General features: G+C 42.1%; 1 protein-coding gene across 1 annotated transcript in view; it reads left to right on the forward strand.

Moving 5' to 3' along the window:
• Positions 1–4,319: 4,319 nt before the first annotated feature.
• SETD7 (SET domain containing 7, histone lysine methyltransferase) overlaps positions 4,320–24,800 on the forward strand; it is a 1,173,783-nt gene continuing 1,153,302 nt past the window's right edge. Inside the window, exon 1 of the mRNA XM_044061630.1 lies at positions 4,320–4,514. Within this exon, the coding sequence (XP_043917565.1) occupies positions 4,475–4,514 (40 nt within the window). The 5' untranslated portion in view covers positions 4,320–4,474. The remainder of the gene's footprint in view (positions 4,515–24,800) is intronic.

Below are 24,800 nucleotides of genomic sequence, written 5' to 3' on the forward strand. Positions count from 1 at the left end.
AGCATGGAGAACATCGATATCTGTGCAGTAGCAGAAACCTGGTTCAAGGCTCCCGAGAGCACCCCAGAACTACCAGGTTATACCTCATACCATGCTTTTTGGCCCCAAAACTTGGAACAAACCACAAAAGGAGGGGGAGTATCAATATTCGTCAAAGATACCCACACCTCCAGGTTGGTGGCACAGCACGCAGCATCAGAGACTATCCATGTGCAACTAACAGTGGGTAAAACTGCCTTCCAGTTTATAGCCTGCTACAGACCACCCTCCCAAACCCAGGAACCCCACTCGGCCTTCCTGAGAACACTGGAAAATATGAAGGTCTCTCCAAACACCATTATATTGGGCGACCTCGACTACCCAAACATAGACTGGGAGCATTACTTTAGCTCCAACATCCTAGCCCAAAGGTTCCTAGAATTTATAAACTCAAATGCTATGGAACAACTTGTTACCACTCTCACAAGAGGGGAAAACATACTGGACCTGATCATCACCAACATGGGGACTCTATGCTCCAGACCAGAAGTGTATCCCTCACTGGTAAGATCAGACCATAAACTAATCTCACTGGATATTCACATCCCGACCCCACCCCCTGCCCAGAAAACCACAGTGAAAAACTTCTCTAAAGCAAATTTCACACTCCTCAAAACCGAGGTGGAATCCTTCAAAGCCCCTGGGCCTGTGGAAAATACGGCCCAGACTGCAGAATCCTTTATAAACGCATTCTATGAACACCTTCAGGAATGCATGGATCATGCAATCCCAAATAAAACCAAGACCCAATCCTCCAAAGGCAGATGTCCTGTCTGGTGGACCCCAGCCATAAACAAACTATACAATAGAAGGAGGAAGTTACCACATGATAGAACAAAATCCCAAAAAGGGAAGGCATCTCTGATCAGTATTAGCAAAAAACTACGGGCACTCATAAAATCGTCTAAGGCCAGCTTCGAGAGAAAAATTGCACAGGACACTAAGGATAATCACAAGGCTTTCTTTAGTTATGTTAGGAACCTGGGTGGGAATTCCCAGATATGCTCAGAATTAGTCCAAAATGACAAAAATACACCGAACCCACAGACATTGCCAGCATCCTAGCTGACAGGTTCAGCGCAAACTCCTCCCCACCAAAAGGGCAAATATCTATCCCAGCAGAGTTCTGCCCCCCTGACATCTCAAATGCTCAGGTAAGAGCCGCCCTCTCCAAAGCAAAAAACACAGCATCAATGGGACCAGATGGTGTCCCGGGCTGCGTCCTACATGAACTCCAAGAAGAGCTAAACCCAAACATAAAACTACTGTTTAATCTCAGCCTTACTACAGGATATGTACCCAAAGAGTGGCGTACAGCAACAGTGGTCCCTCTCCACAAAGGTGGTGCCTCAACGGATCCTGGAAACTATTGCCCCATAAGCCTGACTAGCTTGGTCTGCAAAGCTATGGAAAGGATCATCATGGACCTCATAAATAAAGATATTGGGGACCTACAGACACTGGATCTTACCCGGTTCAGCTTTGTTAAGGGCAGATCCTGCCTTTTAAACCTGGTCGATTTCTTTGAAACAGTCACCAAGGCCATTGACGAGGGGAAGGTGGTCCACACAGCCTACCTGGACCTCGCAAAAGCCTTCAATACAATACCCCACTCGGGCATTATAGATAAGCTCACCAGCTCAAATATAAACCCCTATGTCACTAGATGGGTTGCAAACTGGCTCAGGGACAGAACCCACATGGTTAGAATTGCTGGAGCCATGTCAGACTCCAAACCAGCTACAAGTGGCGTCCCACAAGGCTCAGTCCTGGGACCTCTCTTGTTCGGTATATATTTCTTGGAGGTACAGGCCAACACGGAAAGACTGTGGCTGACCAAGTTCGCAGATGACTGCAAACTGGGCACCATAATCGACTCTCCAGCCGACACAAGCATCCTCCAAAAGGGCCTCATAGAAACAGACAACTGGTGCCAGAGCCATGGCCTCAAGCTAAACGCCAAAAAGTGTATAGTCATCCCCTTTGGCAAAAACAAAGTGCCCACAAATTACCACATAGGTGGCAATCCATTAAGTACAGAAGAAGTAATTAGGGACCTGGGGACCCAAGTTGATAGCAATCTCTCATTTGACAACCACATGGTCAAAGTGGTTAGAAAAACATTTTATATAGCCCACCTAATCATGAAGGGATTCACATCTAGATCAGGAGAGGTCATCGTGCCTCTTTACTCATCCCTCATCAGGCCCATAATTGAGTACAATGCCCCTTTTGGGATGTACCTTACCAGACACCTGCAGCAACTGGAAAGACCCCAAAAGTACCTCACCAAGAGGATCAAAGGGCTCAAACAGATGCCATATGCTGCCCGGTTAAAGAAACTCCAGCTCTACTCAGTGGCATACCACCTGCTCAGAGGCGATCTGTGCCTGACGGTTAAAGCCATGTCCAACCCGGAATTAATGGACATGCTTCACCTCAGAATATCCAAATCCCATCGAGCTACGTGCTTGAGAGACTTGAACCTCAACACTGAAATAAATAGGACATGCTGGAGGGACAGATTCATAACCCAGAGGCTCCCTTCACTCTGGAATAAAATCCCAGTCCAGGTTAGGCAGAGTCCCTCATTGACTCTCTTCAAGAGGAATTTTGATGAGTGGATGGGAGATCGTAGGTTTACCCCGGGTATCACTTCTGTGTCACTGTTAGACAGAGGCACAGTATACTAACCTCGAAAAAGGGCATAGCAAAATTAATTTAAAATGGTTGGCGAAAGCCAAACACACTCTGGCTAGGCTTATAAATGCCCTAGAGCAGATAGCCTAGTATGAACCTATGAACCTATGAAAAGGTACACAGAATAGTTAATTTACTTGGCTAACAGATGTAAAAGTAACATAAATAAAATAAAAAATGCATGTTGTCAGTACACAGGGAAAAGGTCAAGAAACCAGAATGATACCGAACAGACAGGGTCCAGTTAAGTAATAATTTTTAAGTGATATAGGAGTATGGCTTGAAAAATGGTTCAGTGATGTGTGCATCTGGTTAGGATAGTTTTCTACTCCCTTTGTGGAAGAAGATATAGTTTGAAAGGCTTTTCTTTTGTGGTGGTGGTGGTGGGGATCTTGCAGGGGATGGTCATTGTTGGTTCCAATCCCTTCTGGTAGCCTTTGGCCATTTGGCCACCCGTAGTGTTCTTATCCTTCTGGATAAAGGTAGAACAGGAAGATTTCGGGGATCCACAATAAATAGAGGCTTTCATGTGGGAAATGACCTTGAGCTCTGGGTCCCTAAAAGGATTATGACATCACCTTGGTCCTTGTTAAGGGGCCTAGTGTTAAAGGTGTAGAATGGCTAAGTGTATGGTTTTGGTATCACACCTGTACTTGCTTGCACATATTCCTTAATTATTTTGAGGATCTTAATGTATTTCATTACTAACACATGAATACATACGTTTTCTCCAAGAAATGTATATCTATTTGTTATCATACTAAGCAGGGGATATGTTTCTTTAACTGAAAAGAAGAAAAAAAAAACGAATGCAAAATCTGCGCAAACCTGGTGACAGCAGAGCAGCCTGCTGTCATAAGATTTGAGCATTTCTTGCAGCTGCAGTTTTAAAAAAAGCCTGATGAAGGAATGTGGCAGGTGCAACTAGTGACAGGAAGAGTAAAAGTAAGATGGACTGTATATATTTTAGAGGTATCTTAATCGCAACGCTCCAGACTGCATGTGTGGATTTATCCAAAAAAAAAACACACTTCAGTTCCATACGATTTTATATAACCATAGATGTACCATCTGATCTCTATAGCGGTTTTCTACGCCGTGTCACTTAACAAATAATTTAAAAGGGTTAGGGCAGCCTTTTTAATTGATTACGTTCAAATTGTGCAATGAAACTTATTTTCATTAAAAGAAAACGACACAAATGTAAGGATCACTGTTACAGTATCTCTTCGTAGGTTTAACCTCCGTTAGGTTAACACATTTTCCTTATTCTATTAGGCGTTTTAAATCTTGCAGGCAATAAGAGGGCAGGATACGAACACATCACCTAGTTAAATAACGGTGCAATCTACCACGTCTACCAAGAAACCTTAAGTACATTATCCCTATGTGCATGATAAAAATGAATAAAAAGCCACATTCTTGAAAAGCATAGAGAGCGATTTTCAGCTGCAAATGTACCATTGTATAGTACCATTGTCCGTGCAGTCTGTGGCTCTACGCCCATCTGTTGTGTAACCCCTTGAAGTCGCCCTAGCTTGAAGTAGCCACAGCTTTAACTAGGCCTGCTCTGTTTTGGCTGAGTGGGTGAGGCTGTCAGTGAGAGAACAGGATGATGTCAGCGTCTCAGTTTACTAAGCACAAAGACTTGACTGCTGAGCGCTGCTAAAGCAGTGCGAAGAGCTTACTGTCACCCACCGCTCCCTATACTAACCCGCGGTGCTTTAAAGTAGCCATGGACAGCGATGATGACAACGTGGAGGAGACTGTAGAAGGTAAGTACTGCATCAAGTAGTTCATTGGCGGTGACTACCGCGATAGGGCTTGTTTCTTGCTTGTTCTGCGCTGTTAGCGTAGCAGTGACACTTGCTTTACTGTTCACTGGATGACACGGGGCCGTAATTGGTGGGCCCACAACCTAGAAGTTAAAAATAGTTATTAAAACCTGTGATAAAAGTGTGATTTTGGAAAGTGGCAAGTATCTGTGAAAAGCACACGTCGGCTGTAATTGCGGAGACTGAAAAAGTCCATGATGTTGTGTACCATGCTGCTTAAAAGGAAGGGAGGAGAGAGAAGTACAGCGTGTGCTGTGGAAAGCTATTTTGGGGGCACATATTTTTAAAGTAGCATAAACAACAGCCCCGTGGTTATGTTTAATTCTGGGATGCTTGTCTTCGTGTTTGTAGCATTGTATTAGATGTGTCCCAGTCGTTAAGTAAGCCGAGTTCATTAGTCATATTTTAATAGTGTTGTTATTTAAACTAGTGTATATATTTTTTAAGACGTGAAGTAAACCCATTCGGTATCTCTAATTTTCAAGGAGCTTAGTTTGTTGATAAGGCAACGCTGGTATTGGGAGAGTGGAAGTCCTGAACACTTCCTTTAAGTTTTGTCACTGACATAACGGACATGCACGTGAATAGGTGAGACTGCCTGGCTATTTTATTTTCATTTGTTGACTGGGAAAGCCAACTGCGTTACAGCCCGTTTTCAGCAATGGCCAGGGAGCTCCATTGATGCAGTGTAGTACAAGATACAATGTAGGTTATCACAAGTAACTTAAACATTATTGTCATCTTTCTTTAACAGTGCAGTTTTAGAAAATGATACACAGTAGCCTATTGAATTGGTTCAAGTAGTTGAAACTGGCGCTTTGATAGCTGGGCAGAACAAGCCGAAAAGTACATTTTATTTAGGTACATGGATGACTTTCCTGCATCTCAACCGCTTACTTTCAGAAAAAGGACCAGAACTAATGGAAGACAAAATTTCCAAAATCAGGGACGAGTCTTAAAATTTGGCAGCATTGATTACAAAGTTGGCAAAATAAGAGGGCATGAATTTAACATGCATTTCCTAAGGTAAAATAAGTCCTTAATTACCGCCATTATTTGTTAATTGTAATGCACTACTGTTTTCAAAATAAATTAAATTAATGCTTACATTTCTGTATTTTTTTGTGATATGTTTTGTATCTCAACCAGGATGAGGGTGAAATTGGTCAATATTGATCAGTGCACTTAAAGTGCAGTAAGAACGGAGCAAAATGTTCAGCCAAAATCAGGGATGAACTCCTGGCTCAGATTTGCTGTATATTTTCTTGTTGCAGCATTAAGTGCATTGCAAGGCTTGAAGTTCAGTGTATTACTAAACTATTACTGTCTTGGTTTCAGTGAAATAAATACATGACATTTTATTGTTTAAAAAAAAACTTTTAATTTTCGGATGTTAAGCCTACCTCTCAACTGTCCAGATTTTTGCCTCTTACTTTTGGTCTGTTCCTCTTACTCATGGTTTTCTAGCAAAAAAGTTGAGGATTGAAGTCAACAAATAAAGACAGACATTTGAGTTTTAGGCTTCATACCCTTCAGAAAATGCATGCCATTGCTAATGCAAAATCTGTTATTCTATAAACCTTTCTAAATTTATAAAGGCAGTATTTAAAAATTGTCCCAATTTTTTGACTCCATTATTTTTGGTGTTGTCCAGATTTCTTGCCCAGAGAGGTTGAGCGGTATGATGTCTACATTTTAGCTGGACTATTTTTTTTGTATACACAGAAGACAATTTTTTTGCCTCTTCTGGAGTGGATTTCTAGGGGTGGGTATTTGGGTGGGGGGAGGTATAGCCATGTCCTCTGTGTTTGCTGCATCTACTGTTTGTTGTGTAAGTAAATACAGTCTGCAGGTGCAGTACCTCAAATCCTGATCTGTATAGTTTTAATTCTGAGTATGTAATCATGATGTAATATTAACAAAGATGACACAGTAGTTGGGACACTTAAATATTTTTTCCCAAAGGTGTATGGGAGGGAATGACTTCTTACTCCTTTGGTTCAAGAAAAGTATGATAAATAAGCATGGTGTCTGTACAGTTATTTAACAGTCAGTGCAGGAATGTAAACAAAAGTTTGCCTTCTGTGGTTATTTGCAAGTGTCATGCTTTATAAACCGTAACTATCCAGGTAACACGGGGTAAGTGGGTCTAATTGGTCCTCGTGACTTCTGTGAACTGTATTGTAGTGTTTTAATAAACTTAACTAGCATTGCAAATTGTGTACCAAAATAACTTGTTTTAAACAACAAGAAGGTTGTCTATTTGTTATGTCGCCCTGCTTTCTGCTGCATTTGCTGTGAAGGCCTAGAAGTGCATGGTGACGAGAGAACTATATAAACATGAGCCAGGTTACTAGTCATGGAGAATTGAAATAAAGCAACATATGCACAGTAAACAATAGAAGTTAATGCTTCTTCAGGTGCTCTGTTAAGTTTATCCTTTGCCATAAAAATGTGATCGCACCCTACATGTGCAACAGGTCTACCCTTTTTTATCTTGGTTTGTTTTTCTTTGTTTGCTATTTAGCTCTCCATTCCTGTTAAGGGTGTGCATGGTTTATTTGACATCATGGTCTGTTCCAAGTCCACTGCCCAAGTATGTCTCCCGGTTTGAGACTGTCATACTTTCCCTACTCTTTGTAATGGGCTGGGCAGTTTCAGGGCCAGGAGTGTTACTTGTATTCCCTTCTCTACTGTTGGTTCTTGCAGTCTTTCTGGGCTTTGTAGAAGGCCATCCAACATAACATCTGTTTTAAGCAGAGCTGTCGTATCAAGTGATATCATACATGGATTGATTTCAGGGTATGAACAAACAGTGTGGCTGTGTGTTGTTCTTTGCAAAGCTGTACTCCTGCACCAAACAACTCCCCACCACTACCATAGAAAGCTGCCAAATGTTTATCCTTCCTCCCTGTGACCTGGATCCATTCCCAAGTCTAGGTCGATGACATTGAAGATGGAAGCCCCACTACTATATTGATAGCCTGCATGAGCTAAAAAAACTTTACATATCCCTTCTATTAAGGACCCAAATTAGACTTTTTGCTTCACTTATTTCAGTATTTGATAGGTCACCCATAAACCATATTTTTCACTTACCCATTTTCTGATTATGAGATTCTTACACTGTGGAACCCATTCTGCTTTCATATGATTATAAGCTTCAGATTTTTTTTTTTATGTAATGATTTCTCTTAGTTTCCCCCAGTTCACATTCAGCATTAAATACTGTAAATTCTCAAACAGTTATGTTTGTTCGGAATATTTGTACCATTTCAATGTATAAATATACAAACTCAAATTTCAGTTTTAATATACTTTACACCTCTTAAATTGCAGAAAATGTATGAAATTCTGAATTAGTCTTTGCATCAGTTTAGGGAGAAAACTAAATGGTATTGGGCGCAACAAAAACTAATTTGTTCACAATATTACTGAGTAAAAATATCTTTTTTGATGGCTTGTATATGTTTTTGTTGGTTTAAACATGTTTAACTTAATATTGATGTTTTAATTAGTTTTATCATTACTACTGCATATTATTCTGTTTATTTTTTTATCTTTTGGCTTTAGAACTGATTATCTCCCTAGAAAGATTATTGCTGTTACCATGCTGGTGCCTAGAGTACTTGGTGGGATTGAATTCTCATGGACATTCCTCAGTTATGCCATGGACAGACTCACATCTTCATAGAGGAATATGATATGCTTTACTGTAAACAGTAATTATAAAATGCATTGTTAAAGCTATGGCATGTCACCATACCCCATTTCATCAAAGGGCTCCTTGAAAAAAGTCACCTCTGGGTGTTAATGGGTGCAGGCAGCCACAATCACTTCTGAGATAATGCCATCGGGGAGGGGTTGCACTTTACTTTGGGTCTTCTCATTGAAAAGTGACTAAATAGCACAACCAGTGGTCTTGCTATAATCTTTCAAAACTTGATTTAGCTTGGGACTGAAAACAGAATTAAATTAGTACAGCTTAGAATGGTGCACAGTTCTTTTAAAATGTACAAGGTTGCCACACTGAAAGTAGTAAATGTTTCTTAGGTTCATAGGTAGGTAAGGTAGGTACTAGGCTATCTGCCCGAGGGCATTTATAAGCCTAGCCAGAGTGCGTCAGCTTTCGCCACCCCATTGATTTAATTAACTGATCCTTTTGTCAAGCAGAGCCAATGAAGTGATCCCAGGGGTGTATTTTCTGTTACCCATGCACTCGTCAAGATTTCTCTTGAAGAGTGTTAGTGAGGGGCTCTGCCTAATGTAGTTTGGAGTTTTGTTCCAAAGCATGGGGAGCCTCTGTGATAGGAATCTATCCCTCCAGCATGTTCTATTTATTGTTATGGCGAGGTTTAGCTCACTAGAGCGCGTGGCCCAGCAGTGACTTGGATTTCTTTAGGTGGAGCATGTCCATCAATTCTGAGTTGGACATTTGTAAGTCAGTCAGAGATCACCTCTGAGTAAGAGATATGCCACTGAGTACAGCTGGAGTTTTTTCAGTCAGGCTGCATAGGACATGTGTTTGAGGCCAGTAATCCTCTTGGTGAGGTACTTTTGTGGTCTTTCCAGCTGTTGATGTGTCTTGTGAGGTACATCCCAAATGGGGCATTGTACTCTGATGGGTCTGATGAGTGACGAGTAGAGGGGCACTATAACCTCTCTATTTCTAGATGCGAACCCTTTAGTAATTAAATGGGCCACATAGAAGGATTTCCTAACTACTTTGGTAATATGATTGTCAAAGGAGAGATTACTATCTACCTGGGTCCCCAGATTTCTTATTACCTTGGGGCTGCCACCTATGTGGTAATTTGTGGGCATTTTGTTTTTCCCAAATGGGATGACTATGCAATTTTTGGCATTTAGCTTGAGGCCATGACTTTGACACCGTGTCCGTCTCAGTAAGGCCCTTTTGGAGGATGTCCATGTCAGCCAGAGAGTCAATTATGGCTCCCAGTTTGCAGTCATCAGCGAACTTGGTTAGCCGTAGTCCTCCTGTGTTTGCTGTACTTCTGAGAAGTATATGCTGAACAGTAGGGGTCCCAGGACCGAGCCTTGCGGGACACCACTTGTGACTGGTTTAGAGTTGGACCTGGAGCCCACTATGTTTACCATGTGAGTTCTGTCTGTAAGCCAGTTGGCAACCCATCTCGTGACACAGGGGTTTATGTTCAGGCTGGTGAGTTTTTCTGTAATACCCGAGTGGGGAATCGTGTCAAAAGCCATGGCGAGGTCAAGGTAGGCTGTGTGAACCACCTTTCCCTCGTCTATGGCCTTGGTGACTGTTTCAAAGAAGTCAACCAGGTTTAGTAGCCATGATCTGCCTTTAAAGATGAACTGGATCGGGTCAAGTGTTTGGAGGTTCCCAATGTCTTTGTGAATGAGTTCCATGTTGATGCGCTACATAGCCTTGCAGACCAGGCTAGTCAGGCTTATAGGGCGATAGTTACCAGGGTCAGTTGTGGCCCCTCCTTTGTGGAGAGGAATAACTGTTGCTGTGTGCCATTCTATAGGCATGTAGCCTGTGGAAAGGCTGAGGTTGAACAGCGTGTTTAGATGGGTGGTTAGTTTGTTCTGTAGTTCGTGCAAGACGCAGCTTGGGACACCATCTGGCCCCATTGACGCTGTGTTTTTGGCTTTTGAAAGGGCTGTTTTCACCTGTGCATCTGTGATTTCCGAGACACTACACTTTTTCGATATTGTTGTGGGCCCTTTTGGGGGTGAGAGGGGGGTGAAGTTTGCACTGAATCTTTTTGCCAGGATGTTGGCAATATCAGTAGGTTCAGTATATTTTGTACTATTTTGCACTAGTTCAGTGAATATCTGCGAGTTGCCACTTAGATTCTTAACATAGCTAAAGAAGGCTTTGTGGTTCTTAACATAGCTAAAGAAGGCTTTGTGGTTATCTTTTGAATCCTTGGCTGTTTTTCTTTTGAAGTTAGCCTTGGATGATTTTATGAGGGACCTTAGTTTTTTACTGATACTGATCAAGGATGTCTTTCCTTCTTGAGATTTGCTTTTTTTCTGAACTAGTTTCCCTCCTTTTGTTGTATAGCCTTTTATGGCAGGGGTCCACCAGACTGGTTTCCTTCTCTTAGGGGAGTGAGTCTTGGTTTTGCTAGGGATGGCACGATCCATGCATCCTTGTAGGTGCTCATAGAGTGCATATGTAAAGGTTTCTGCATCTTGGACACTGTTATCCTTTAGCGTGAGGGCTGTGAAACTTACCACCTCTGTCTTAAGTAAGGTGAAGTTTGCTATAGAAAAGTTTTTCACTGTGGTTTCCTTGGTTGTGGGGGTGGTGTTGTGGTGTGGACATCCAGAGTGATTAGTTTATGGTCTAATCTAACCAGTGATGGGTTGACCTCTGGTGCGGAACACCTGTCGCCCATGTTGGTGATGACCAGGTCCAATATGTTTTCACCTCTGATAGGGGAGTTTACCAGCTGATCCAGGGCATTTGAGTTGATAAATTCCAGGAAGCGCTGGACCTGGGAGTTTATACTAGAGTAGTTTTGCCAGTGAATGGTAGGGTAATTGAAATCGCCCAATATCAGGGTGTTCGGTAGGACCTTCATGTTTTCAAGTGTCTCCAGAAAGGTGGAGTGGTGGTCCTGGGTCATGGAGGGTGATCTGTAGCAGGCCACAATTTGCATTGCAGATTTGCTCGGTTAGTTGCACATGGGTGATCTCAGAGGTATCATGCTGTGCCACTAACCTGGAGGTGTAGGTATCCTTGATGGATATGGATACACCCCCTCCATTTGTGTTTTGGTCTGTGTTCTTTGGCCGAAACGTGTGGTATGAGTTGTAGCCCAGTAGTGCTGGGGTGCTCTCTGGAGCCTTGAACCAGTTTCAGTTACTGCACAGATGTCGACGTTCTCCATACTGAGGAGTGCTTTGAGCATGTGCATTTTTGAGATTTAAACTCCTGACGTTGAGTAGCATAACCCTCAGTTTTTTGTTAACTGTGCTGTTTATGGAGGTGGGTTTGACTTTTTGAACCTTGCCTAAAAAAGGCACTATGGGGGCAGCAAGAGCCTTGGCCAGTATTTGAAAGCCCAGGGGTGACAGGTGTAAGCTGTCTGTTGTGAAGCAACCCGGCTTGTCATTCCAGGCTGACAGACGCTGGATCCTCTTTGAATGACACCAGAAGCTTAGCCAGTTGTTGAAATTGATCATTTTTTCTTTATACTGAGGTATCATTCTTGGTGAGGGCAGGATGCCACTCAGGGTCAGGGTCATACCAGCCTGGACTACATGATCAGAGAGCTCTTTCATGTAGTCCAGGGAGGTACGTCTCAGGTCATGCACACCAACATGAACAATGACAGAGTCATATTTGTACTTGTTCTGGAGTGACCTGAGTGCTTGTGTTATGTGATGGATTCTGGCTCCCGACAGGCAGCTAACAGTAACCTTCTGCTTGTCCAGCCTAGTGAGTGGGACATCCGTGTGCCTGACTATAGAGTCACCTATTACTAGTGTATTAGGTATGTTATTTTGCCTTAAGGGCTGTGAGTGTGCGGCACACTGATTTTGTGTTTTATGTGTTTGGTTTGTGATGGGAGATGCAGGTTGTTTGGGTGTCTGCTTTGGAGGTCTCTGATTTTAGCAGGTTTTTGTTTAGAGCCTCCGAGTATGATTTTGTGTATTTATGTGTATTTTTTGCCAGTGCTGTTTTAGTAGGTCTGTGTGTGGCTGGAGGTGTGGTGCAATTGTTAACCTTCTCCTCTTGACTGTCTGTTCCAGTCTTGGGTGGAGATAGCTTAGCTTCCAGTTTGGCTGTATAATTGCATCGCTCGCATATGTTAGTGTTTTGTGGTAGGTGGAGAGGGTAGTCCTATGTACATGAGGCAATTGTAACATTGCCTCAGGATACCCAGATTCACCAGCTGGACTGGAGAGTACACCTGAAATTGCTCTTTGGCCATGCCTGAATAGTAGGGTGAGCTGCTTAGTCACTTGGTTGGTGAGGGGTGAATAAAGAGACTTGCCATGCTGGGCAATCAAGTGTCAGGGTATATTAGTGCTTGCTATTAGGTCTGAGCAAGTGCTGGGCTGTAGGATGATTTTTGAGTGCTTAGGTTGAGAGTTAGGCTAGTTTCAAGGGAAAAACTGAAGAGGAAACTTAGTGGAGCCGGGAATAATTTAACTGTAGCTAACCGGCTTTGCCCGGCGTGCAAAACCATGCAAATGCGGTTTTTGTAGTAGAGAAATGAAAGAGAGAGAAATTAGCCCAAAATGGCCAATAAACTATTAACTTCTGGGCTGGAACCACTCCTCCAGGGATAGATAGGCTGCTCAAATCTCCCCTGTCTCACAGGTGAACAGAGAAACTTCCTTCTATCCAAGTAAGGTATGGGCTACTAAGAAGCTAGTATCACAGCCCTGAATTCAGCACTAGCCTGAAAACTGGACTATACTAGGCAGGAAACAAGGAATTTTTTTTTTTTTTTTTTTTTTTTAAAGGATAAGGCAAAAACAGTAAAAAATGTACTTAAAACAGCTTTAAACGACTACAAATGATCAGAAAAGGCTATCACACTTTAGTGTGTAGCGTACAACAGTTAAATTATTTAAACAAAAAGGTAGTCAAATAAGTACAATATGTGAAAAAAACAAGCTTTTTAAATCGCAATAAATGCTGAAAAATCTGCCTTTAGGCGAAAACAGTTAAGTACAGCAAGAAAGTACAGAAAACTGATACTTAATCACTCCAAAGTCTCTCTTCTAAGCAAGAAGGCTTGTATCAGTTTAAGGCTTTCTAGTGCTACCCAGTAGGTTAGTTATAGGAAAGATGAGAAACAAGTGCAGATGTGGTCTTTTAAACCAGAAAGTTGAAAGAGATGGACATACTGCCCACATGGTCATTAAACTACAATTTCTGGGCCAAGAACCACTCCTCTCATGGTAGACAGGCTACCTAGTGCTTACGACGCTACATAGTGCTTACCACTCCCACTGAGGAACACTAGAATCCTCAGACAGGCGTCATTTGTAAATTTTTTAAAGTGAAGCAAACACTGGGATGCACAACTGTTTGAGCCAGATCATGGTCAAGTGGGGCCCTAGGCAAGGTAATGGATCAGGTCCCCCCAAACACCCTCAGTCACTCCAGTGTCCCATTACTTCTGTAGATCTTCCCGGTTACCATAAACACTGTCCAAACCTGTCAGTGTGCATACTGTATTCTTTACTTCTGCAGTGATTAGAGATATTTTTAAAACTTTTATTTCAAATTTTATAGTACAAATTCTGACAGCCGTTTGCTAAACAAAACAATAACAGACTTGCTATGAACAGCAAGCTACTCTGTCCTTGCATTTTCTTTGAATGTGGGTTTCAATGCAGCTTCAATGAAATGAGTTGCATCTTGCCAGGTGGTGGCTCAAGTTTACCTTTTGGGCTGTTTTCAAGCCATAGGCCCCTTGCACACATTTTTGGACCATGCATACATGCATGTTGTTTGCACCATCCTGACTGTATTAAATTATACTCCTTGTATAATTCAGTACCACTTGTTGGAGTGTGTTTTTAAATTTGTAGGTTTGAAAACTTTTTCAGTAAGCAATGAAACCAATAAGAACAAAACTCCTCATTTCAGAACGCTTCAACCACAAAAGGACACTCATTTCTGTTATTACAATCCACCGTTGTCAGTCAATATACACAATCTCTGCAGAAGTAAAAGTTCTCTGAATAATTTCAGATCAAAATCTATAACTAATGAAGAGGCTGCTGTTGGCAAACAACTTTACATCTCAGTGTTTCAAGTACAAGTGCAGTGCCCGCCATACCTCTCAGTGCAAGAAATCTGGACAAAGGCTAGAATAATGGGGGGCAGATTTTTACAGACTTAGAAAGTTACTAGAATAACATGATTTGTGTTGGCATGCATTTTCTGAAACATATGAAGTCTGAAACTCAAATGCATGTCATTATTTACTGACTTTTCTATTCTCATTGATTTGCCGGAGAACCACATATTTTATGAGGAGCAGACCAAAAATATGAGGTAAAAATCTGGACATTTGAGAAGTATGATGCGTGCTGCCCTTAACTGCCCATTTTACATTAAAAAAAGCAATTGGTAAGCTGGTAATAATGCAATGGGGAATGGCTGTCAAACTGGTAACAGATTCATAGTTGCTATGCATATTATCCAAAGGAGGAGGAGTGCAGCACCCCTATCCCCCTTAGAGGCCACTGCAATGTTAGCACTCCATGTACAAGGTGTGGGAGTAGAACCCACTGACTTTTGCACCAAAGACAAATTATGCTACCTGTTGTGCTACAAACACTACTTTTAAAATTTATAGCACAAACACTGATGATGGCCATGCTAAACAAAACAGTTACACATTGTAAATAGACATAAATGCATTTCCTGATGACAGTTTGGTAGTTGGTATAGAGGATTCGGGCTCTAGGGTCTTGCATTGAAACTGGGTGTATATATATATATATATATATATATATATATATATATATATACACACACACACACACACACACACACACACACACACACACCCTCTGGAATAATTCACTAACCTATTTCGTGAACATGTCTTCTGTGTTCATCTAGAATTCAAATCCGTGGTTGTTTTTTGCATGCTCCATTAATATATAATGTGGAATTACTTGTCTACTGTTTACAGTTTCCTCTTCCTCTTCCTCATCCTCATCATCTTCTAACTGTCCTTTCTTGCCACACTTTACTGGCCCCTGTCACTGGTTCTTGTTACTGTGTGTTATTTGCCTTATTTTTTAAAGATCCTACATTATTAAACATGTTTCCTGTATAGTAAAACAGACAATGTGTGTATTATTGAAGATTTATTTATAATAAAACAGGCAATATATTTATATGAAGATAGGAGAACAAGTACAATGTAAATAAATAGTGACATTGACTGTATGTGCACAGTAACTAACTAAAGGTCTACAACTAAGCAGTAACGTTAAATCTGATGTTGTAAATCTTTGTTCATTAATTACTATTAGGACTTCAGTTCCGTCCTTGGAACCGATACAGCCGTTTCCAAGCTTGCGCCAGCCAAAAACTCTCAGCTAAGACCTACCCATAATGCCCCCTTCTAGTTACTCCAGATTTCATTTGCCGCGTTCCTAGTCAGACATGCAAGCCATCTCTCTCAAAGCTAAGTAGAAAATTGTTATTTTTAAGATAGTTTCTCTTCAAAATTTTGTAGTCAATTTTAGCCTTTTCTCACTGTCCCCTATAACCTAATTCTATTCCCTACCTTTTACCTTGGTAATTTAATTTCTACCATTATTGGTACTGTCCCTCTCTCCTACATTTGACAGGCCCTTCCTTACTACTTATGGTATTTTTTAAATATCATCGTTGGTATTCTCTCCCCTTTTTTTTCTCTTCCTTATTTTGTTTTTTCTATAGGATACACTTGTTGCCTTACTATGTCAGACAAAGCTAAGTTGGGGTTTAAACAGTGTGACAAGTGTGGACGTAAGATGCCTAACTGATACACATGCTCGTTGTGTCTACTGTTTGGGCATGGATCGTATTAAAGCTGGCAGTGACATTTGTGCTAATTTTAGTAATCGTACACTAGCAGAACGTAAAAAATAAGCTTATTTTAAAAGGTTTAATCAAGACACCTTTTTCGGAGGCTCCGTCTGAGTCAGAGGTCTCACCCCCTCCAAAGACAAAAAAAAATAAGGAAAAACGGAGTCACTCAGTTCCTGCATCTTTGTTGGTTACGGAACCGAGTCTGCTCTGTGCTTTGCCGGTGCCCTTGGTGCAGACCTTTTTTTGGCACCAGGCTCTGTATCTTCTCCCTTGGTGCCGCCCATGATATTCACCCCTATTTCAGTTCCAACGTTGACACCACTGACTTCGGAGCCCTCCTTGGATCCGACATTGGCTCCTATGACTGTACCTGCTTAGGCACCATCCCTGGCCATGGTGCCGACAGTTTCTTCGGCTCCATCAGCTACAAAACATGAATATCTGCCAAGGACAAGATATTCTCCAACTTGCAACCCTTTTTTGGGGCAGAGGTTTAGCCCCTTTCTAGAAAGACCCGATTCTCCTTCAGCAGCCTCCTTTAGATCCACTAGAAGTTTTTCTGAATTAGATCGAGTGCGTGTTGTGGACCAGCTTCTCGCAGCTAGGGGAATGCCCATTCCAGCTAAATCTTCTGGCCCTCTTGGCTTAGAATCTTTTACTACATCTTCCCCTGTTTATCCTCCTCCGGCCTCTACCCTGATCCCAGAGATCTTGGTACCGATGTCCACTCCGGTGCATACTGTCTCTGCTCCAACAGCAGTTTTTCCCCTGTTGGCACCGACCACCCTTGCTGCATTGGCTCTGGTGGAGCCAATGCTCTCTCGGAGCAGTGCTTGGACCATCCATACCTTGGTACCTAGCCTGGTGCCTATTTTCTCGCTGGCACCATCTATGTCCATGGCTCCGATGACTTCCAGTCCTCTTAGAGCTCCTCACCTGGAGGTGGGCTCCTCCGGGTTGGGAATGACCCTGTTTCTGAGGTTGTCCTTCCCAGTTCTGGGCTCCCATCCCTCTTCAGGCGGGCCTGCTGTGCAGGTGATGGAGAGGGTCCTTAACTCAGCAGGCATGCAGTCAGCACCAATGACATCAGTATCAGAACCCCCTCCTAGCATGTACCTGTCCCAACCCTCTATTTCGAGACCCCAGGCACAGGAGTCGCAAGACCCCCCCTTTGAAGAGAGCCTTTTCTTCGGAGTCCTCCTCTGAAGATCCCACTGGGGAGCCACCCCGGAAGAAACTGTGCAAGAGGAAGCACCTTGATTCCCTGGAGGAATCTATCACCGAAGACAGTGATTGTGATGAGGGGGAAGGGTCCCCATGGTCTCCCCCAGATGACGTCTCATTCAGAGGTAGTCTCAAAATCCTCAAGCAGCGGGGAGACAAAGTCCTCTAACCCTTCTTCTGAGGAATCTGTGTTCTTGCAGGCCTTCTGTGCCCAGCCATCTGCTTCCTGGGTGACCCCACCAACAGATGACCTTGTTAAACTCATTGTGCAGCATGCCTGGAAGGCCCCAGACAACATAGAACCTGTCCCCCGGAGGCCAGACAAAACTTTATCTACACCTGAAGACAAGCCCCACTGGTCCAAGCAGTTGACAGGTGATTCTATGGTCGTGGCGGCAGCCACCAAGAGGAACTGGCGGAAGATAGTTCCATTGTCCATCCTCCGAACAGAGAGTCCCAGACTGTGGGAAGACTAGAGAAGTGGACCTATGCTTCAGCGACCTTCGCCATTCAGTCACTGAACTTTCTGGTACACTTTACTCTCCTCCAAAGAGACCTAATTTCCGAAATGTCTTTCTCTTTGGTGGGGGTACTGCCTGATGAGGTGCATGACACTGTCACCTCGCAGCTAGCTACCCTTGAATCCATCTCAAACTCCTCAATACATTTGATATCTCACACCACCGAGGGGGCAGCTCAAGCTGCCTCATCAGGCATGGTCATGAGACGTAATGCTTGGATGCAGTTGTGTGATTTCACAGACCCCTTTAAATCTTCCTGCATCAATGCACCTGTCGACAAATTTGCACTTTTTGGACCCAGAGTACAAGACACACTTGCATGTAGTGAGAAAGATGGAAAGACCTTGTCTGCTGTGGGCATATGCTTTTCCAACCCCCAGAGGTTCTACTCCAGGAACCAGAAGGGAGGAAAAATGTGGTTCAAGAAATCGCAAGGATCTTTTCATGACACTCGTGAACAATCCCCCCTGGGGCAGAGGGGGGGCAACTCGTATGGAAGACTCCCCTTTTGGGGTAGAGGGGGTCTGCGTAACCAGGGCACTAGAGAATCTTTCTCCGGCAGACCCTACCAGCGCTCCTGAGCAGCGGCCCAATTACTTTCCTCTGGAAACAGTCAAGGGTAATTTTTCTCTGCACCTACCTGCCTGGCATCTTATTACTACCGACGTTTAGGTGCAGAGAATAATATCCAGAGGCTACCAAATTCCATTCGATTTAATTCCCAGACTCGTCAAATGAATCCCAAATGTAAGACCCAATCAGATGGAATTAGCAACCTTAGAAATAGAAAAGCTGCTAAGAAAGAGTCATCCAACCAGTCCCACCAGACCAGACAGGATCCAGGTTTTACTCAAGGTTCTTTTTAGTGCCAAACCAATCCTGGATCTCAGCCTATTTAACAAATTTATCAAATCTCAAAAATTCCGGATGGTCATGGTACAGTCCATTCTTCCCTTCCTAGGGAGGGACAACTGGATGTGCTCTATAGACCTCCAGGATGCGTACTACCACATAAAGATGGATCGCTGCTCCCGGAGGTTTCTCTGCTTCCTGCTGGGAGCCAATCACTACCAGTTCAGGGCACTGCCATTCGGTCTCTCAACAGCCCCCCAGAGTGTTCACCAAATGTATGGCAGTTGTGGTAGCTCATCTTCGGCTACAAGGATTCCAGGTGTTTCCATATCTAGACAATTGGCTCCGTACTGCTCTGACCGGGAATCTCCTAGTCTGCAGCCTCTCTTACACTTAAGGTCTCGCTCTCCACTTGGGGATTACAATCAACAAGGCAAATCTCAAATGTCCCCATTGAAGACACTGGAATTTATTGGAGCAGTCTTCAACACAACATCTTGTCAAGCTTCTCTCCCCCTTACAGGCTTTTGAAAATAAGACACCAAATCCAAGACCTTCTTCCTCAGACCTATGTACCAGCACATCTTGTACTGCAACTCTTAGGCTCCATGGCAGCTGCCATTACATTAGTACCACTAGTGAGGCTGCACATGAGAATCCTGCAGTGGGCTCCTTTCCACATAATGGTCATTTCTAACTCACCCACATGATACGTCTTGCAAACTGTTGCAAGGAAGAAATGCTATGGTGGATGAAGCCACAAATGAATATGTCGACCATTCTGTCTTCCCCAGCACATGGCCACTGTGACCATGGACACTTCCATGTTGAGGGGGGCATTTCCAGGGAAAGACTGTCCAAGGCACCTGGTCCCCCATGGAGGCCAGTTTGCACATAAATGTCCTGGAACTGAGGGCAATTCCCTTAGCGTTGCAAATGTTCCATGCATCCCTACCCTCCTGGACCATTGCAATTCAGTCAGACAACATGTCAGTCATCTGGTATATCAACAAGCAAGGCGGAACCAGGTCTTCTCCCCTGTGACGGAAAGCCATGAGGATTTGGCACTGGGTGATAGCTTCCAACCGCTTTCTTATAGCAATGCACATTCCTGGGAATTCCAACCTTATTGTGGACAATCTGAGCAGAAACATCCTGATGCCTCACGAGTGGTCCCTCAATCCTGTTACAGCAGATCGGATCTTCCAACGCTGGGGCAAGCCTTGCTGCGATCTGTTTGTTTCCCCCCTAAACTACAAATGCAGAAGCTACTTTGCCCTGATCTCCCCCCAGGGGAACCCCCGAGGGATGCTCTAATGCACGATTGGTCCCCGGGTCTTTCCTCTCATTCCAAAATTTCTCCAAAAAGCTCAGAGGTTGAGAAGCAAAGTGATCCTCATTGCCCCCTACTGGCCCCGTCAAGTCTGGTTCCCATTTCTATGGCCTCTTCACAGCCCGTGGATCCTGGATCATTCTCAAGACCTGTTTATCTCATCCTCCGGGACTGATTCATTAGAACCCTCCACAGTCTCAAGCTCACAGCTTGGTTCATCCACTTCCAGTGATTGCCAGGCTGTCTGACATCCCATCTCCTGTTCGTGAAATTCTTCTGGCTTCACACAAACCTTCTACCAGGAAAGTTTATTCTAGTAAATAGACTAGGTTCTCTATTTGGGCCAAAGATCAGAACTTAAGACCCTTTTTCTATGCCTGTTCAAAAGATCATACAATACCTGACTACTCTTTTACATGCAGGAGCCTCTGCATTGACGGTCACTGTACATTTAGCCGCTATCGCCAATTTTCATAATGGACTTGATAATTCTTCAATTATGTCACACTGCCTATGCAAGACATTTGTGAAAGGAGTATTACATGTTAAACCTCTGGTCAAGCCTCCCTTAGAACCCTGGGACTTGACTTTGGTGCTTCAATCTCTCTCACAGGACAAGATTAAATCTTTCAGGAAAACAGATCAATTGTTTGTGGCCTTTGCAGGACACCGATTGGGTAAACCTGTTTCCAAAGAGACTTTATCCTCCTGGCTTAGAAATGTCATTACCTTTATCTACCAACAGAATAAGCTATACTTACCTTCCAGAATAAAGGGTCATTCTACCAGATCTATGGCTACTTCTGTAGCATTTCATTCCAGAGCCTCTATGGATATCATCTGCTCAGTAGCCACTTGGGCAAGACCTCATACCTTTATCTCTCATTACAAATTGGATTTGGCCTCCAGGGGATGAGCATCTTTTGGTTCTATGGTGTTCAGGAATATCCTTCCTTAGGGCCACCCAGGACTCCAGTAGCTGGGGACTCAGTCCTAATAGTAATTAATGAACAAAGCTTTACATCATCAGATAAAGAAGTTATGTCTTACCATAACGTTCCATCTGTGTTGTAGATCTTTGTTCATTCATTACTTCCCGCCTTCCTTCCCCCTGTCTGGACTTCTGGTGGACTTTAGGAACTCCTGGTTAGGGTATTTGATCAGACAGAACCTTCTACTGTTTTTTATTACTATGTCTATGGAGTAACTAGAAGAGGGGCATTATGGGTAGGTCTTAGCTGAGAGTTTTTGGCTGGCACGAGCTTGGAAACTGCTGTATCGGACCAAAGTCCTAATAGTAATGAATGAACAAAGATCTACAACACAGATGGAATGATATGGTAAGACATAACTTCTTTATTTATGAAAACCTGATTTATCAAAAAATCCCCATTAGTCTTAAGTGTAAAGATTACGAAGAAAACAGTTCTTCAGCTGAGAATGTAGTCACATAGTGATATGCAACTTTGTATTTAGATTATCAATAATTAGTCATTCCTGAAGATGAAACAACCACCACCACAAGGCAATATCTGTATTCTCGACTAGCAAGTTAATACAACAGTGCAAGCTCACAATACAATAAAACAGTGTAAGTTTTGCTACAGCTTTGCATACATTACTATTTGTAATGGTTACACTTTGACAGAAGAGTAGACAGGTTGACCAAAAGATTCAAGTATCTTTTCATAAGAGAGGAATTTAACAAGTATACCTTCATAAAATCATTTGACGTTTATTTAATAGAAGACTTCCTTAAACTGATTGTAACTGTCTTTCTTGCTGACCATTCCTTGTTATGAGGAGGGTGCAAAGTAGAGTAGATAACCTTCCAGTAAAATATTTTCCATAGGTATACCAGAAGACAATCATACCATTTGCAGTCCTCCATGTTAATGTGATAGCATTTAGTAAAACCAGTTAATTCTAATTGCAAAAAGCATTTGATAGATTTGCAGGCCCAAAAGACTAATAGATCTACCACTGAATTGTCACTGCAAATTACATGGTGAGGGGAAGGTTGTTTACCCATACCTGCCAACTTCTGGGGAGTCAAGTAGGCACTGTGAAGCAACATAAATTACTTACTCCTTCGTTTTGAATATGATAGTTTGTATGCTTTATTTCAAATCACTTGCCATTCAGCTGAGATATTAGAGCTCTCTCTTGGAAGTTATGTAACTGTATTTAACTAACTGGGAATATGGATGTTAGAGTAAAATTATCATTTAGAGCAGAGTTCTATCAAAAAAATGCTAGAAGGTTTTTTATCTTAGAATAGTTTAGTTCAAGAAGATGCAAAATCCAAAATTATCTTTTTATGTAAGTAATGGGGTGAGTTTGTATGTTGGTTCTAATCAGGCTTGGCAAAGGATAAACTGAAGGGTGTATGTGAATGGTGCTCTCTTAACATAGCAATCATTTTATTTTCTCTACCAAATGGATAAAAAAGACATTGGAAGCCTTAATGTTTCATTATTAATTGTAATGTTGGATTTATCTCTTAAAACTTCTTTTCTAACAACCACTTAAGTGTTTCCATTTTCTCCAGTAGTTAGAATGTAAATCAAGGAGCTTTAGCTATACTAAAGATTTATTTACTTATTTGTCTATTTGCTAAACTGGTATGTAGACTGATCTGAAGGCTATATTTTCAGACATGACCCAGATGACCAGTAATCGGAGAAAAGACCACATACATTTGTATAATATTTATACAGGGTTATGTAATTTTATATTTATATATAAATATTAGTAATGTAGATATTAAGCACATACAGTGTATGTATTAAGTATACGGTGAGAACTTACTTTAAACAGTAACATCAGTTATCTGCTGTAATTTTATATGCACATGATGATAAATGTAGGCAACATAGGGAGTAAATAGCAGAATTGCTAGACGTTGTCTTTAAAGCATTTACTTGCTGAGTTGCTCAGCAAGAGGTTTTTCTTTAAGTCAGAGAGAATCTTTGCCTGTTAAGTCAGATGCAAGATTGTTCTATGTGGCTAGACCCAGCCTGGGGAAGGCCCTTTTTACTCAGTGTTGTTTTAAAGGGAGGTGTATGAAAGGGGAATATACGACCAACTTTTGAATTTCTAAGGGAGCAGTTATGATCTGTAATAGGAAGGAGTGTTTAATGTGGTGGGCAGTATCTTTCTCAAGATTTTAGGTATTGGTGTGCTTTCTAAGTAGTTGGAACTCTGTTACTGGTACCCGGTTTACCTTTTGGAGAAGAATGCAGTGATTAGTGGATGTGCTTGCCAAAAGGGCAAATCCACAATTTTTGTTTACAGTGGTCTGAGTTTTTCTTATTGTGAGAAGAATGGAAGGTCAGTTAAGGAAGGCAATATTTCAGTTTGGGGAGGACATTTTTGGCTATGGACAGTCTAGGTGCTGCAGGTGTCAACAGTATTGTGCCACCTTCTGGTGGGGACAGGTACTGCAGGCACATGTGCCATTTCAACTGCTGTGGGTTTAGTTGCTGCAGTGATGCCTGCTTTTGTGATTAGGTGCTGCAGCTTTTTGGGAGGACTTTTTGGACAGTGTTGATCTGTGTGAGTAGTAAGGGTAAGTGAGTGATCAAGAGTGAGAACAAGTATTTATATTTTGTAACTGTGGATATGCACTTGCTTTGAAAGCCTGTTATTGAAAATGTGGGTATTTGAGTGAGTTTGTAAGGTGTGGAGAAAAGCTTTGCTTTTGTTATTTGGTGTTGGCAGAATTTGATTGTTACAGTGAAGAATAAGTTGTATATGAATGTAAGAGGTTTGGCAATATAGTTTGGAGCTTTGCTAAGAAATATGTGATAAGTAATATCTTGGTTGCTTTTTCTGCTAATTCCCTAAAACAGAAAGTAGCTGCAAATTCAGTAAGAAGGTAAAGAGGAACTTGCTCAAGGTTTAGTGGGGGCTGACCATTGTTAATTGGCCCAACTGAATTATTTCTTGTAGATGCTGCTGCTTCCATTGTTATAAAAATGAAGTTGAACTTTGCTATGAATATGGCCACAAATTTAAGTTCTTTCAAGAATTGTTTGGGATTACAGATGGCCGAAAGCTATTTTTTTTAAGCAGGTAGTTGGCTACTCTAGTTTGTTTTCTGAAGTTAAGGCAATTTTGGCATGGATGTGTATCATTTTGATTTTGTTTCCAGGAAATCAAGGCAGAGTGTTTTAATTTTATAAGTTCCTTAATGTCTCGAGTTAACCAAGGACATACCTGTCTCCTGTGTCTGCTACATAACACACGGAAAAAGTGTGTCTTGAATTATGGCAGGAGTGTTTCTGAAAAATAAGAGCTTCTGTAAGATTATTAATATGGCATAGTGGAGACAGTCAATAAGACTAAGATGTTGTTGGATGGTTTGAGTTTGGTGTTCAAGGAATGGTCACCCAACAAGCATTTTGTGATGGAGGGTTTGAAGTTCTGAAGGACCAATAAGAGAGAGAACTGGAGAGTGGTCTGTCATAGAGTTTGGTAGTATGGCAATGTTTTTGGCATTATAAAGTCGAGGGAGGTTTAACAAATCCCATGGAGTTTCCATTGAGGAAAGGTGTAATTCTGTATGTGAGAGATCCTTATTATTTTTAATATGTGGTCTCATGGCTTGAATCCATAAGAATAGGTTCATGGGGATTTTAAAGTGATAAGAGCTTTATAGTTCTCACCAGAAGAAAAGCCAGAGATTTGGTGATTTTAATCTACCATTAATCTTTGGGATCCAAAAGTTTGCTTAA

The sequence above is a fragment of the Protopterus annectens genome, chromosome 2.part0, assembly GCF_019279795.1.
Source record: "Protopterus annectens isolate FY-2018-M chromosome 2.part0, PAN1.0, whole genome shotgun sequence".
Taxonomy (NCBI): Eukaryota; Metazoa; Chordata; order Ceratodontiformes; family Protopteridae; genus Protopterus; species Protopterus annectens.